Here is a 17,517-nt window from a genome sequence, read left to right on the forward strand (position 1 = left end):
AGCACGTCTGGACAGCGCCGTTCAAGCTGGCCTCCAATGGCCAGGCGGAACGGCGGTCCAAGTCATAAAGCAGGGCATGCTACGCATCCAAGGACCCTCCCTTCAGTACCGCCTATCGCGCTTCCTGCTGTCCTACAGGTCTCGGCCGCACTCGCTCACGGGAGTCCCGCCAACGGAACTCCTCATGAAACGCACACTCAAGACGCGGCTGTCCCTCATTCACCCAGCCCTGGCAGACATTGTTGAGGGCAAGCGCCAGTCCCAAACCGAGCTCCATGATCGAAACTCAAGGGGGAGGTGTATAGAAATAGATGACCCGGTATTTGTTCTTAACCATGCTTTTGGACCCAAATGGCTTGAGGGCGCCGTAATTGGCAAAGAAGGAAACAGGATCATGCTGGTCAGACTAAACAATGGGCAGATATACCGCAAACACTTGGAACATTAAAGACAAGGTTCAGTGCAGACACGGAGGAACCGAAAGAAGAGCATGATGAGATAGCACCCACACCACTGCCAGCGCACGAGCAACAAAGACAGCGCTCAGCATGCACAGTCCCTGTGACCAGCCCAGACAGGCCGGAATCACTTCAAGTGACAGAGACGCGTGCTGAGGCTCAGCCACCAGAGCCACAACTGCGGCGCACCACGAGAGAGCGCCGACCACCCGATAGACTTAACCTCTGAAACTAAAAGACCTAAGGGGGGAGGTGATGTCATGTATTTCACCATCTTGCAATGACTATAATTATGTAACTGTAACTCATGCATACTGTACCTGTACCCTTGTAATGCACACCCTGACCACAGGGAGTGAGCTCCTCACTTGGGCTTCCAGGCATAAAAGGGGAGGTCCCACCCAGGATCAACACTCTTCAGTCCTGGAAATAAAGTGAAGGTCACAGAGTGACCATGTCTGATATATCCATACCTCGTGTGAGTTTGTAACAAGGTGCAGAGACACTACAGTATTCACACCACCGCCAGTGAACGAGCAACAAGAACATTCAGCAGCATGCACAGTCCCTGCGGTCAGCCCGAACAGGCCAGAATCACGCAGGCCAAGGCTCAACAGCCAGAGCCCCAACTGCGGCGCTCCACGAGGGAGCGCAGACCACCCGAAAGACTTAATCTGTGATCCCAAGAAGACGTTGGGGGGGAGGTGATGTCATGTATGTAATCTTCATGTAACAACACTGCAATACTGTGTATACTTGAGAAATGCACACATTGACCACAGGGGGTGAACTTGTGGGAGACACTCCTCACCTGGTCATCCAGGTATATAACGGGAGGTCCCACTCAGGGTCATCACTTCTTGGTCCTGTGAATAAAGGTGCAGGTCACAGAGTGACCTTGACCATAGAATGTGCCTCGTGTGGATTTGTGGTATTGTGTAAGGACTTTACACTGATTAATCACATTTTTTTCAAACAAATAATAGCTTTGAATTAAGAATAGATTGTATTCCCTGTTTCTTTACAAACTGTCCGCTGTTGATTTGTCACTTTCTTATTTCCTGCTCAGAAGTTTCTAATCGCTGTTACCTGTTGGACATAATTAAGTTGTAGGTTTTCTGTTCCTATCCTTCTCTTTTCCATCCACAACTAGAGGATTCCCCTTTCCATTCTCTTACCCACTTCAATACTCCTGGAACTGAAGAGCCAGCTGATCTGTTGGTTTCTAGTAAAGCCATGCTCATCCTAAATTGTCCTTTTCACCAATTTGCTATCTGGAGTGTTCTCTCTTCCAGATAAGGTTATATTTTGGAAAACAAAGTTTATGTCTGAGGCAAAGGATTCTGTTTAGACAGGACAGTCTTCACCTGAATTAGACTCATATAGATGACCTTGCCTTGTGCAGTGAGAGAGGATTAAATGTAGCGAGACCGAGGGGTATATTGAGCAGTATATATGAGAGAAAATGAATACTGGAACTAGAAGAGCTACATAGGTCCAGATGTTACAGAATAGAAGCGGGGATGGTGGTTGTCACTTAGAGTGCAGGCAGTAATATAATAATAGTAGGTTTCTCAAGGTGTGCTTCCGCTGAGTGCTGCTCCCCATTGGAAGTGTCAGATTGTGGAATTACCCCTGTTACAAGGGACAAAGATGGACTAAGTGAGTTGGCTAACCCATGGTAGATGGAGTTCAATGTGGGGAAGTGTGCAGTCATCCACTTTGGATGTGAGAAAGATGAATTGGAATATTTCCATAATGGTGAGAGATTAGGAGCTGTGAATGAGCAAAGCGATTTAGGTGTCTGTGCACACAAATCTATAAATTACCGCTGCCATTTACCCATTTCCTGTTGTCCGCTTAAGCACTTAGCAGTCCCGTCTATTTCTTTTCTTGTGTGCGTTTATCCCAGTGATGTAATGATGGTGCGGCACAAAGCCCGGATCATAGAATTATATCGGATATACGGCACAGAAATAGGCCATTTGGCCCAACCAGTCCATGCCACGTTTATGCTCCACTTGAGCCAAGCGTTTGAGCTGTCATTGCGGCCTCTGCTGTGTGGGGCTGCACTGCAGGTGGCCCTGGAATTGCTGCTGGATTCTTTCATGCTTGCTGTCATTTGTTGGGAGTTTCTGGACAGATCCTTCAATGACCCCCAATCACACACACTCAGAAGCAAGCTTCTCTTAAAAGCTGGGCTGTGGTGATCTGGTTTGCCTCAGCAGCTGGAGAGGGAGCTGACCTTATCTGTTGGCTAGCGGCTTCCTGCTGCTGTCCACCCATGCTCTGTGACTCATCACTTATGCTGCCCGCGTGCTGGCTGTCTGTTATGTATGATGCCTGGGGTCACCAGACACCAGAGGGCGCTACTGTCGGAGATCATTTGGCTGTATGCACGTGTGCGCGGTCACGGGTGTATATAAGCATGGGTACTAGGTCACGCGGGTACGTTGGGCGCGGAAAAAGATGGATCAGGTTTACACCTGACGCAGTTTACAATAACAAGTCTCTTGAGTCATTACATTTGGCGATGAGGTAAATTAAGAACCTTCGCATGTACAATGGACACTATTGGAATTCTTCACAAATTCATGGATGGCGAGGATTGGGCGGATTTCGTTGACCGCCTGGATCAATATTTTCTGGCCAACAAAATGGAGGGAGAGGCTGACACAGTTTGGCGCAGGGCGGTTTTCCTCACTGTTTGTGGTCAGAAAGTTTACGGCCTCATGAAGAACCTTCTCTCGCCTTTACGTCCAACGGACAAAGAGTACGAGGATTTGTGTGTTTTGGTGTGTGACCATTTTAAACCAAAAGTGGGGATCATCTCACGCTATCGCTTCTATCCGCATGTTCGTGCTAAGGGCCAGGATGTGTCGGGATTCGTCACCGACCTATGATCTCTTGCTGAGCATTGTAAGTTCGGGAACATGTTGGAAGACATGTTGAGAGATTTCTTCATAATAGGCATCAACCACGATGTGATTCTTCGGAAGTTGTTGGCCGAAGAGAAACTGGATTTGAAAAAGGCCATCGCGACTGCCCAGGCATGCATGACGACTGATGATAATTTGAGGCAGATATCATCGAAGAGTCGGAGCTCCACGGCAGGTACTGTAAACAAGATTGTGTCGTCTTCTGGCAGAGTTGCTTATGGCAGGGCCTACTCGACTGTTTATGTGAAATCTGTAGCTGCTTAGAGTATGCCAACTGGTACGAATCTGATTTCACCCTGTTGGTGTTGTGGGGCAATCATCGGCCTCAGTAGTGTCGGTTTAAACAGTACTCCTGTAATGGCTGTTCGAAAGTGAGGCATCTTCAGAAAATGTGCCCACAACTGAGCAAGCGTGCTGCTGCTCATCACATTGTTGATGATGACCAGCCCAGTGCTGGCCCGGATACACAACCCGAGCAGGAAGTGTATGGTCTGTATTCGTTCTTGGCAAAGAGCCAGCCGATAATTGTTAATGTGAAGCTGAATGGCGTGCCTGTATCAATGGAGCTGGACACGGGTGTGAGTCAGTTGATAATGAGCCAAAGGACATTTGACAAGCTGTGGGACACTGAGGCTATGAAGCCTAAGCTGAGTCCAGTCAATGCCAAGTTGAGTACTTACACGAAGGAACTCATACCGGTGATTGGCAGTGCAGTAGTCAAGGTGTCATATGATGGTGTGATTCAAGATCTACCATTATGGATTGTCCCAGGTAATGGTCCAACCCTGTTCGGCAGGAATTGGTTCGAGAAAATCAAGCTGAACTGGAATGATGTCAAGTGTGTTCAAGTGTGGAAGAAGTTTCCTTCTTTGTTTGAACCGGGAATTGGTAAATTTACTGGAGCCAAGGTGCAGATTCACCTGGATTCTGATGCAAGGCCTGTTTATCATAAAGCTCAGTCTGTTCCTTACATGATGAGGGAGAAGGTTGAAATTGAGCTTGACAGACTCCAATGTGAAGGGGTCATATCACCGGTCAAGTTTAACGAGTGGGCCTGTCCTATTGTTCCTGTGTTGAAGAGTGATTGGCACTGTCAGGATCTGTGAAAACTACAAGGTTACGATTAACCGATTTTTGAAACAGGATCAGTATCCGTTACCGAAGGCTGATGACCTGCTCGCCATGCTAGCTGGTGGAAAGTCGTTCACTAAGCTAGATCTGACGTTGGCCTACATGACACAGCAGCATGTTGGCACTTCGAAGAAACTCACCTGCATCAACACCCATAAAGGACTGTTTGTCCTTTTGGAATTCGTTCGGCTGCAACCATATTTCAGAGGAATATGGAGAGTCTACTGAAGTCCGTTCCTAGAACTGTCGTGTTTCAAGACGACATTCTGATCACAGGTCGCGACATATTGAACATCTGAACAATCTTGAAGAAGTCCTACATTGTCTGAACAAAGTGGGACTCATGCTGAAACGTTTGAAGTGTGTCTTCATGGCATCTGAAGTTGAATTCCTGGGGAGGAAGATTTCTGCTGATGGCATCAGGCCTACTGATTCGAAAACCAAGGCCATCAAAAATGCACCCAGGCCTCAGAATGTGACGGAGCTGCGTTCGTTCCTACTCAACTACTTTGGTAATTTCTTACCCAGATTGAGCACTTTATTAGAGCCACTGCACATGCTACTCAGAAAAGGCGACAACTGGGTCTGGGGTGTGTCTCAAGATAGAGCCTTTGAGAAAGCTAAGAATCTGATCTGTTCAAACAAGTTGCTTGTTCATTATAATCCATGTAAGCGTCTTGTATTGGCTTGTGATCTTCATCATATGGAGGTGGCTGTGTAGTCCAACAAGCAAATGAGTCGGGTAAGCTGCAACCTGTTGCATACGCTTTGAGAAGTTTATTAAAAGTGGCAAGAGCTTACAGCATGGTATATAAAAAAGCTTTGGCCAGTGCGTATGGGGTAAAAAAGATGCATCAGTACCTGTTTGGTCTTCGTTTTGAACTCGAAACGGATCACAAGCCACTCATTTCATTGTTTTCTGAAAACAGATATTAATACCAATGCATTGTCTCATATTCAGAAGTGGGCGTTAACATTGTCTGCCTATGAATACGTTATTCATCATAGACCTGGTACTGAGAATTGTGCCGATGCACTGAGTCATCTGCCTTTGCCCACACCTGATATGAAGACGCCTCAACCTGCAGATCTACTGTTAGTAATGGATGGTTTTGAGAGTGAAGGAACTCCTGTCACTGCTCAACAAGTTAGGATCTGGACCAGCCATGACCCTATTTTATCGGTTGTGAAGCTTTGTGTCCTGAATGGTGATTGGTCTGCAATACCTATGGAGATGTATGATGAGACCGAACCTTACAACCATCACAAAGATGAGCTGTCCATTCAGTCAGATTGTTTACTCTGGGGTAATCGTGTCATTATGCCTCAGAAAGGTAGAGAAAAATTTGTACATAAACTACATCCTGGTATTGTCATGATGAAAGCCATTGCTAGGTCTCATGTATGGTGGCCTGGAATTGACTCTGATCTGGAATCATGTATGCATCAGTGCAATACTTGCAGGCAGGCCATGTATAAGGGCTGGCGCTGTTCCCTGCACTTTTCCTGTAGCTGTCGTGCTGCAAAAATCATGTCCGTTGTGCCCCGTAAGGGACAAAATCCGCACTGTGACTCTGGGAGGAGCTCCTCCCCGCCCCCCCGCCACAGGAAGAAGACGGTTGAGGAGGACTCTAGCGACGATCTTACAAAGGCCTTTGATACTGTCAACCGCGAGGGTCTATGGAGCGTCCTCCTCCGTTTCGGATGACCCCAAAAGTTCGGCACCATCCTCCGCCTACTCCACGACGACATGCAAGCCGTGATGCTTACCAATGGATCCATCACAGACCCAATCCACATCCGGACCGGGGTCAGACAGGCCTGTGTCATCGCTCCAACCCTCTTCTCAATCTTTCTCGCTGCCATTCTCCACCTCTCAACAAGCTCCCCGCTGGAGTGGAGCTAAATGACAGAACCAGTGGGAACCTGTTCAACCTACACCGTCTCCAGCCAGATCCAAGATCACCCCAACCTCTGTCGTTGAGCTACAGTACGCGGATGACGCCTGCATCTGCGCACATACAGAGGCTGCACTCCAGAACATGGTCGACGTATTTACTGAGGCGTACGAAGCATGGGCCTTATGCTAAACATCCATAAGACAAAGTTCCTCCACCAGCCTGTCCTCACCACACAGCACTGCCCCCCCAGTCATCAAGATCCACGGCGCGGCCCTGGACACCGTGGACCACTTCCTATATCTCGGGAGCCTCCTATCAACAAGAGCAGGCATCGACGACGAGATCCAACACTGCCTCCAGTGTGCCAGTGCAGCCTTCAGCCGCCTGAGGAAAAGAGTGTTTGAAGACCAGGACTTCAAAAGTGCCATCAAGCTCATGGTCTACAGGGCTGTAGTAATACCCGCCTACCTGTATGGCTCAGGGACATGGACCATGTACAGTAGACATTTCAAGTTGCTGGAGAAATATCACCAACAATGTCTCCGCAAGATCCTACAAATCCCCTGGGAGGACAGGTGCACCAACATCAGCATCCTCATTCAGGCTATCATTTCCAGCATTGAACCACTGTTCACACTCGATCAGCTCCACTGGGCAGGCCACATAGTCTGCATGCCAGACACGAGACTCCCAAAGCAAGTGCTCTACTCGTAGCTCCCTCATGGCAAACGAACCAAAGGTGGGCAGCGGAAATGCTACAAGGACACCCTCAAAGCCTCCCTGATAAAATGCGACAACCCCACTGACACCTGGGACTCCCTTGCCCAAGACTGCCCTAAGTAGAGGAAGTGCAACGAGAGGGCGTTGAGCACCTCGAGTCTCAATGCCGAGAGCATGCAGAAATCAAGTGCAGGCAGCGGAAAGAGCGTGCAGCAAACCAATCCTACCCACCCCTTCCCTCAACAACTATCTGTCCCACCTGTGACAGAGTCTGTGGCTCTCGTATTGGACTGTTCAGCCACCAAAGAACTCACTTCAGGAGTGGAAGCAAGTCTTCCCAGATTCCGAGGGACTGCCAATGATGACCTGCATGCAGCTGAGTAAAGTACCAGCGGAATCTCCGCTGAGCCTGTGATCGTGGCCATCTAAACCATGGTCGAGGATCCAGATTGATTTTGCGGGTCCTTTCCTGGGAAAAATGATTTTTGTTGTGGTGGATGCATATTCAAAGTGGATAGAGTGTATCATTATCCAGTACATCTACAGCCACTATTGAGAGCCTTCGTGTCATGTTTGCTACTCATGGCTTACCTTACATTGTGAGCGACAACGGATCTTGTTTCACAAGTCTTGAGTTTCAGGAGTCCATGGAGCTCAATGGTATTAGACATGTGAAGTCAGCTCCATTCAAACCTGCTTCTAATGATCAAGCAGAGCATGCTGTTCAAACGATCAAGCAAAGTATGAAACGTGTAACTCTGGGTTCACTGCAGACTCGTTTGTCTTATATATTGCTCAGTTACAGGACACGACCTCATATGCTTACTGGGGTTTCCCCTGCTGAACTACTGATGAAGAGAAATCAGTAGACCAAGCTTTCTCTTGTTCATCCTGATTTGAATGATCGTGTTGAAAACAGACATCAAAGTCAGCAATGATATCATGATCATGCTGCTGTGTCACGTGATATTTCAATACTGGATATACAGTCCAGTATATGTACTAAACTATGGTCAAGGTCCAAAGTGGATCATTGGTACTGTTACAGCCAAGGAGGGTAACTCTTGTGGTGCTCAAGAATGGGCAAACATGCATGAAACATGTTGACCAAGTAAAACTGCGGCACACGGATGAACTGGAACCGTTTGAGGAAGATGCAGTCAGTGACCAACCAACCAATGTTCATTCATCAGAGGACTCTGCTGTCATTCCTGAACCTGGACCTTCAGTCTCTGATGTGGTCATTACCACTCTCACCAGATCTGTTATTCAGCCTTGAGTCACAACTGACTCACAACGCTCGCCTAGAACTAAAGTTGAACTGAGACAATCAAGTCGTGAGCGGAAAGTCCCAGACCGTCCTAATTTGTAAAAAGACTGATATTAAGATCTTGAAAGGGGGATTGTTGTTATATATTGATACCTGGGGTCACCAGACACCAGAGGGCGCTGTCGGAGGTCATCGGGCTGTATGTGCGTGTGCGCGGTCACGGGTGTATATAAGTGTGGGTACTAGGTCATGCGGGTACTTTGGGCGCGAATAAAGATGGATCAGGTTTACACTTGACGCAGTTTACAGTAACAAGACTCTTGAGTCATTACACTGTCTGACCCTTTGGGAGTGAATATATTGGAGTTCCTCAATGGGTGGGGTAAGTGCAGTGCTGGGGGTGCTGCTACTGGTGCTACTACTTCTCAAGTGGCTGTTTTCCAACTAGTCCTGGGACCAGCCAGTTCCAGAAACCAGAGGAGACCTCACAAAGGCACAAAAAGGACAGTAATACAGAAAGGAACTAAGTATTGTAACACTAACACGGTACAGGCAAGTATTTCCCATGGTCCTACTGCTCCTGGATAGTACATGTGAGAGTCCTTCTGATAGGATCTTACCGGACAATGTTCTGGAAGGAGCCATTGTCAGAGGGGGTAGGGGCTGGTGAGAAAGTGATGCGTATCCTGCAGGTGAGGAGGTGGACAAACTTGAAGCTTTTATCAGTGGGCATTCTTGTGCTATCGGAATGAGGACTGTACAAAGAAGATGTAGAAAGGTGAAGACAGTTGAGTTTCAGGGCCCACAGAAAACAATACAGACTGTGAGGGACAAAGTGTACTGAGGTGCACACAACAATCACCCTGTCCTTGCTGAGAAGCATTGCCAGCCGGTGCCCAACATTGCTCCTTTCTAGTGACCCTCTTTTAGCACTGTCTCCGTGTGTGCTGGAACGTACAACCACCTTCAGTTCCTCAACTATTTGCTGCCATGTGTATCTTCAAGCTGTTTGTCACTGCTCCCTGCCTGAGGCGAAGTACAGCAGCACCCTCGGCCTCTCACAGCCTGCAGCAGCACGTCAGTGCTTGTCTCAAACTGTGAAAGAGTGAAAGAAAGAAAGAGCGAAAGAAAGAGAGAGTGAAAGAAAGAGAGAGCGAAAGAAAGAGCAAAAGAAAGAAAGAAGACCCTGACTCACTGACTCACTGACTCACTCACTGACTCACTGACTCACTCACTCCACTCACTCACACACTCATTCACTACTCACTCACATTATATAGCATCTTTCATGACCACTGGACGACTTAAAGCGCTTTACAGCCAATGAAGTACTTTTCGAGTGTAGTCGCTGTTGTAATATGGGAAACATGGCAGCCAATTTGCGCACAGTAAGCTCCCACAAACAGTAATGTGATAATGACCAGATAAACTGTTTTTCTTATGTTGATTGAGGGATAAATATTGCCCAGGACACCGGTGATAAGTTCCCTGCTCTTCTTCGAAATAGTGCCATGGGATCGTTTCGACCACATAAGAGGACATATAGGGCGTCAGTTTAACGACTCATCCACAGGATGGCACCTCTGTCAAAGCAGCACTCCTTCGATACTGCACTGGAGTGTCAGTCTAGGTTTTGTGCTCAAGCCACAGGATTGGGGTTTGAACCAACCACCTTCTGATTCAGAGGTGAGAGTGCTTTTTTAATTGGATTTATTCAATATTAAAAACACTTACAACATCGTGATCATTCCATTGTACCATACAATCACTATTCACCACTTCCAGCAACAAAAAAAGCTGATCACTAAAATATAAACAAGCTCACCACAATTCTGCCTCTCCGCATGGTCATTCCTTCACCACATAGTAGCATCAAAAACTAAAGTTTAATTTGTCTCCCATGAAATATCATAGAATTATGAAAATTTACAGCACAGAAGGAGGCCATTTTGGCCCATCATGGCCGACAAAGAGCTATCCAGCCTCTTGGTCCGTAGCCTTGTAGGTTACGGCACTTCAAGTGGTGAGGGTTTCTGCCTCTATCACCCTTTCAGGCAGTGAGTTCCAGACCCCCACCACCCCCTCAAATCCCTTCTAAACCTCCTACCAATTACTTTAAATCTATGCCCCCTGATTGTTGACTCCTCTGCTAAGGGAAATAGGTCCTTCCTATTCACTCTATCTTGGCCACTCATAATTTTATACACTTCAAAAAGATCTCCCCTCAGACTCCGCTGTTCCAAAGAAAACAACCCCAGCCTATCCAATCTTTCCTCATAGCTATAATTCCCCAGTAAAGGTAATATCCCCATAAATCTCCTCTGTACCCTCTCCAGTGCAAAACATCTTTCTTGTAATGTGGTGACCAGAACTGCATGTAGTACTCTAGCTGTGGCCTAACTAGTGTTTTGTACAGTTCAAGCATAACCTCCCTGCTCTTGTATTCTATGCCTTGACTAATAAAGGCAAGTATTCTGTGTGCCTTCTTATCTACTGGCCTGCTGCCTTCAGGGATCTGTGGACATGCACTCCAAGGTCCCTTTGTTCCGCTACACTTCTCAGTGTCCTACCATTTAATGTGTATTCCCTTGCCTTGTTAGCCCTTCCCAAATGCATTGCCTTACTCTTCTCCAGATTGACTTCCATTTGCCACTGTTCTGCTCAGCTGACCAGTTGATTGATAGCTTCCTGCAGTCTACAGTTTTCTTCTTCATTATCAACTACACAGCCAATTTTTGTATCACCTGCAAACTTCTTAATCATACCCCCTACATTCAAGTGTAAATCATTGACTTATACCACAAAAAGCAAGTGACCCAGTACTGAGCCCTGCGGAGCCCCACTGTATACAGCCTTCCAGTCACAAAATCACCCATTAACCATTACCCTTTGCTTCCTGCCTCTGAGCTAATTTGGAGTCCAACTTGCCAATTTGTCTTGGATCCCATGGGCTTTTACTTTCGACCAGTCTTCCCTGTGGGACCTTATCAAAAGCCTTGCTAAAATTCTCACACAACATCAAACATACTACCCTCATCGACCCTCCTTGCTACAGCCTCAAAAAATTCAATCAACTTAGTCAGACATGACCTTCCCTTAACAAATCCATACTGACTGTCCCCGATTAATCTGTGAAGATTTATCTTGTGCCTCAGAATTTTCTCAAATAATTTTCCCACCACTGAGGTTAGGCTGACTGGCCTTTAATTACTCGGTGTATCCCTTTCTCCCTTTTTAAATTATATTAAATTTAATTATTAAATAATAAATATTAATCTATTATACAGTAAAAAATGAGTAAAAAAATGCCACCCTTAAATTCCTTACCCAATAAACAATCACAAAGTCTCATGATGATTTTAGTCTATATTTAAATCCTCTTAGGTTTATTCTCCTCCCCTTATAAAGCAGAGCATTCCTTTGTTGCACATTCCTTCGTTGCACAATCATGAGTCTAGCCACACTGAACATTAAACTAATCATAGAAACATAGAAACATAGAAAATAGGTGCAGGAGTAGGCCATTTGACCCTTCGTGCCTGCACCACCATTCAATGAGTTCATGGCTGAACATGCAACTTCAATACCCCATTCCTGCTTTCTCGCCATACCCCTTGATCCCCCTAGTAGTAAGGACTACATCTAACTCCTTTTTGAATATATTTAGTGAATTGGCCTCAACAACTTTCTGTGGTCGAGAATTCCACAGGTTCACCACTCTCTGGGTGAAGAAGTTTCTCCTCATCTCGGTCCTAAATGGCTTACCCCTTATCCTTCGACTGTGACCCATGGTTCTGGATTTCCTAACACTGGGAACATTCTTCCTGCATCTAACCTGTCTAAACCCGTCAGAATTTTAAACGTTTCTATGAGATCCCCTCTCATTCTTCTGAACTCCAGTGAATACACGCCCAGTTGATTCAGTCTTTCTTGATATGTCAGTCCCGCCATCCCGGGAATCAGTCTGGTGAACCTTCGCTGCACTCCCTCAATAGCAAGAATGTCCTTCCTCAAGTTAGGAGACCAAAACTGTACACAATACTCCAGGTGTGGTATAACTGTAGTAATACCTCGCTGCCCCTGTACTCAAATCCCCACGCTATGAAGGACAACATTCCATTTGCTTTCTTAACCGCCTGCTGTACCTGCATACCAACCTTCAATGACTGATGTACCATGACACCCAGGTTTCGTTGCACCTCCCCTTTTCCTAATCTGTCACCATTCAGATAATAGTCTGTCTCTCTCTTTTTACCACCAAAATGGATAACCTCACATTTATCCACATTATACTTCATCTGCCATGCATTTGCCCACTCACCTAACCTATCCAAGTCATTCTGCAGCTACACAGCATCCTCCTCGCAGCTCACACTGCCACCCAACTTAGTGTCATCCGCAAATTTGGAGATACTACATTTAATCCCCTCGTCTAAATCATTAATGTACAATGTAAACAGCTGGGGCCCCAGCACCAAACCTTGCGGTACCCCACTAGTCACTGCCTGCCATTCTGAAAAGTACCCATTTACTCCGACTCTTTGCTTTCTGTCTGCCAATCAGTTCTCAATCCACATCAGCACACTACCCCCAATCCCATGTGCTTTAACTTTGCACATTAATCTCTTGTGTGGGACCTTGTCGAAAGCCTTCTGAAAGTCAAAATACACCACATCAACTGGTTCTCCCTTGTCCACTCTACTGGAAACATCCTCAAAAAATTCCAGAAGATTTGTCAAGCATGATTTCCCTTTCACAAATCCATGCTGACTTGGACCTATCATATCACCTCTTTCCAAATGTGCTGCTATGACATCCTTAATAATTGATTCCATCATTTTACCCACCACCGATGTCAGGCTGACATCATTCCCTGTTTTCTCTCTCCCTCCTTTTTTAAAAAGTGGGGTTACATTGGCTACCCTCCACTCCATAGGAACTGATCCAGAGTCAATGGAATGTTGGAAAATGACTGTCAATGAATCCGCTATTTCCAAGGCCACCTCCTTAAGTACTTTGGGATGCAGTCCATCAGGCCCTGGGGATTTATCGGCCTTCAATCCCATCAATTTCCCCAACACAATTTCCCGACTAATAAGGATTTCCCTCAGTTCCTCCTTCTTACTAGACCCTCTGACCCCTTTTATATCCGGAAGGTTGTTTGTGTCCTCCTTAGTGAATACCGAACCAAAGTACTTGTTCAATTGTTCTGCCATTTCTTTGTTCTCCGTTATGACGTCCCCTGATTCTGACTGCAGGGGACCGAGGTTTGTCTTTACTAACCATTTTCTCTTTACATACCTATAGAAGCTTTTGCAGTCCGTCTTAATGTTCCCTGCAAGCTTCCTCTTGTACTCTATTTTCCCTGTCCTCCTCTGCTGAGTTCTAAATTTCTCCCAGTCCCCGGATTCGCTGCTATTTCTGGCCAATTTGTATGCCACTTCCTTGGCGTTAATACTATTGCTGATTTTCCTTGATAGCCACGGTTGAGCCATCTTCCCTTTTTTATTTTTACGCCAGACACGGATGTACAATTGTTGTAGTGCATCCATGCGGTCTCTAAAGGTTTGCCATTGTCCATCCACTGTCAACCCCTTAAATATCATTCGCCATCCGTGAGACTCGGACAAGTGACGAGAGTGTTACCATTGAGCCACAGCTGACGCCTACATTCTAGGGAAGATACGTTTAAACCACTTTATACAAAACCATCAATGAACCGAGGAAAGCTTGCTCCACTATCTTTTCTTTATTCATTATTGGGATTTGGGCATTGCTGGAAAGGCCTGTGTTTATTGTACATCCCCAATTGCCCTTGAGAAGGGGATGATGAGCTGCCTTGAATCATTGCAGTCTGTGTGGTGAAGGTAATTCCACAGCGCTGTTAGGGAGGGAATTCCAGGATGAAGGAACGGTGATATATTTCCAAACCGGAATGCTGTATGTCTTGAAGTGAAACTTGGAGGTGGTGATGTTCTCATGCACCTGCTGCCTTTGTCCTTTTAGGTGGTAGAGGCTGTGGGATTGGGAGGTGCTGTCGAAGAAACCTTGATGAGTTGCTGCAGTGCAACTTGTAGATAATACGCTCTGCATCGGGGAGAGTGGTATCTGAGTTTTCAGAGTCTAATGGCTAGAGAAAGCATGGATGGCCCTGGTGGCCTTTTCACATCTTTCTATTTGTGTATATATCTATAAGTAACACTTAAGATCGGGTGACATGATGAATATAAAATATCTTACAAATGTTTTATAACATTGGGCCCTGCCACGGGGCCCCTCAGGACAGGAAATTTGGGCACTCCTGTGGTTGCACATGCAAAGGAACTTCGGGTATGCTGTGGGAGCATTTGGTTCAAATTCTGAGCCGTTTAGTTCCAATTTAAAGTAGGTATTTTCATTGTCGGAAAATCGTGTTATGCTTATGTAGAACATGCTAAGATATCTGCTTTTCAAATAAATGTAAATATTTTAGATAATAGCATAAATACAGATTATATTATGACAAGGATTGACATGTGATAAATAAGTGACATATTCAGAAAACTTTCCCAGGAAAAGCCAAATGGATGATTATTGCAGCTGTGACTTGCTACACCCTCCATCAGCGTGACACGTCACATCAGTGGTGCAAAGTCAATGGGGTAGAGTGTGACTTTGTGCAATAGTGTGAAATTGGTGAGAGCGAATCGTCAGCCCAGTTTACATCTTTCCTGATTTTTATTACTAAGGGACAAAGTTAAAATCTACCCTGAGTGAATTCCTATTTTTGTTATCAGGTCCAGTGCAAACTATCTGTTTATTTTACAGCTTGGGGTCCGATCTACATAAGGTACTGATGAATATGAACTTTCCCGAGGACAGTAAAACCTTTGTAACTCCAAATGTCAAGGCTGCTGTGATCAAAGTGAATCAGCGCTCCTATTCCGAATTTGGTGTGACTGCCAATTTCTCTTGGGTAAGTGTTTCCACGAGGTGGTGATTAAAAGTGTTGGAGAAAGAAAATGTTACACTGTGTGTTTGGTGATAAGGGAATCACAATTGCCCCTTTGATTGACGACATCATCAGAACGCGCACCGCCACGGACCCGCCCCGGAAGGTAAATTCACCTCAAATAGTCTTTTAACCACCTATCGGTACCAACGACAGGTTTTTGAGTCGATATACAGTGCATGCTCAAGACCGCCAGCGGCCTTTAAAGGCGTGTTGCGTATAGCAGCATTCTTGTCGGTGAGATTTTTTTTGACTTTTCCAAACATTGCGAGTTGGCTTAATGACAGCGGGATTCAGTTATAGTGGGCCAGGCTCTTCAATCTCGACAACAAAGAGGATTTTTTCACATTTTTGAAACATTGTGAGTTGGCTTATTGACAGCGGGATTGAGTGATCGTACGTCAGACTCTTCAATCTCGACAACAGAGAGCCGTGATTCTGGAGGCTCTGCTTGCAGAGGAGAACTAAATGGGGTCAGTGCTGGCAGCGGAGCACCTCCTGCACATTGTGTGTGGCAGGGAGACACGCAGGAGAAGGTGGCACCGGCTCCAACAGCTGCAGAGGCTGCGGACATGGCTGAGGGACAGAGAGGGCGACAGAGCTGAACCCAGAGAGGTGTTCCAGGAATAACCTCAGGAAGGGACTACCAACAGGAGGAAGGTCGGGTTTGCTGATCCCCCGCACAACATAGTGGACCAGATGGACATGAGGCAGCATGCACAGGAGGCAGATGTTTGTAGCAGCAGGTTGCAGAGGGTGAGGAGCAACATCAGCAGGAGGGCAGGAGGGAGAAGGCATTGAGGCAGCTGTGAGAGGAAGACGCCTGCACACACATGATGGCAGCAGGACCTATCTGTTGTGTATCTTTAAAGCATGCACTCCCATGTTCCACCACCAGGGAGCGCATCCCCTGAAGTCCCAAGGGATCCCAACATCCCTTGGGAGCACTGTATATAAGCCGGCCCCTCAGGTCTGTTCCTCACTCTGGAGTGTCTTAATAAAGACTGAGGTCACTGTTACTTTAACCTCCCTGTGTGCAGTCTCATCTGTGTTAGGAACACAATAACTGGCAACGAGAATACGAATCCAACGCAAAGATGCAGCAAACTGTGGGCATCCTGGAGAAGTTCTCGGGGGGTGAGGACTGGGAAGCCTATGTCGAATGGCTAGACCAGTACTTTGTAGCCAACGAGCTGGACGGAGAAGGAAGCGCTGCAAAAAGGAGAGCGGTCCTCCTCACAGTCTGCGGGGCACCGACCTACAGCCTCATGAAGAATCTTCTGGCTCCGGTGAAATCCACAGATAAGTCGTATGAGGAGCTGTGTACACTGGTTCGGGAGCATCTTAACCCGAGGGAGAGCGTGCTGATGTCAAGGTATTGGTTCTACACGTGCCAGTGATCTGAAGGTCAGGAAGTGGCGAGCTACATCGCTGAGCTAAGGCGACTTGCAGGACAATGTGAGTTTGATGGCCACCTGGAGCAAATGCTCAGAGACTTTTTTGTACTGGGCATTGGCCACGAGACCATCCTTTGAAAACCTTTGACTGTAGAGACACTGACCCTCAGTAAGGCCATTGCGATAGCACAGGTGTTTATGTCCACCAGTGATAACACCAAACAAATCTCTTAGCACACAAGTGCTAGCAATGTTCATAAATTAACTGGAACTGTGTTTGCTAGCAGAAATGTACAGGGCAGAAACCACGAGTCTGCAACTGCCAGCAGGCCTCAGGTGACCCAGATGACTCAAAATCTGCAACAAAGGATGAATGCAAGGCAATTGTTATTGTGGAGCCTTCCATTCAGCCTATTTATGCTGCTTCAAAGGGTATGTTTGCAAGAGCTGTGGAACAATGGGGCACCTCCAACGAGCTTGCAGACAAGCTGCAAGCTCTGCAAAACCTGCAAACCATCACGTGGCAGACGAAGATCGGTCCATAGTGGATCAAAGCAATTTCGAGCCTCAGAGAGAGGGGGCAGATGCTGAAGTACACGGGGTGCACACATTTTCGACGAAATGGCCACCTATAATGCTAAATGTAAAATTGAATGGCTTACCCGTAGCCATGGAACTGGACACTGGCGCTAGCCAATCCATCATGAGTA

The 17,517-nt window shown here is 46.5% G+C and overlaps 1 protein-coding gene across 1 annotated transcript in view; it reads left to right on the plus strand.

The window, feature by feature from the left end:
- The window catches only part of LOC139278172 (uncharacterized), a 165,886-nt gene that overhangs the window by 41,873 nt on the left and 106,496 nt on the right, over positions 1 to 17,517 (plus strand). Inside the window, exon 5 of the mRNA XM_070896826.1 lies at positions 15,227 to 15,374. Within this exon, the coding sequence (XP_070752927.1) occupies positions 15,227 to 15,374 (148 nt within the window). The remainder of the gene's footprint in view (positions 1 to 15,226; positions 15,375 to 17,517) is intronic.

Source organism: Pristiophorus japonicus, chromosome 13 (genome assembly GCF_044704955.1).
Source record: "Pristiophorus japonicus isolate sPriJap1 chromosome 13, sPriJap1.hap1, whole genome shotgun sequence".
In the NCBI taxonomy this organism is placed as follows: domain Eukaryota; kingdom Metazoa; phylum Chordata; class Chondrichthyes; family Pristiophoridae; genus Pristiophorus; species Pristiophorus japonicus.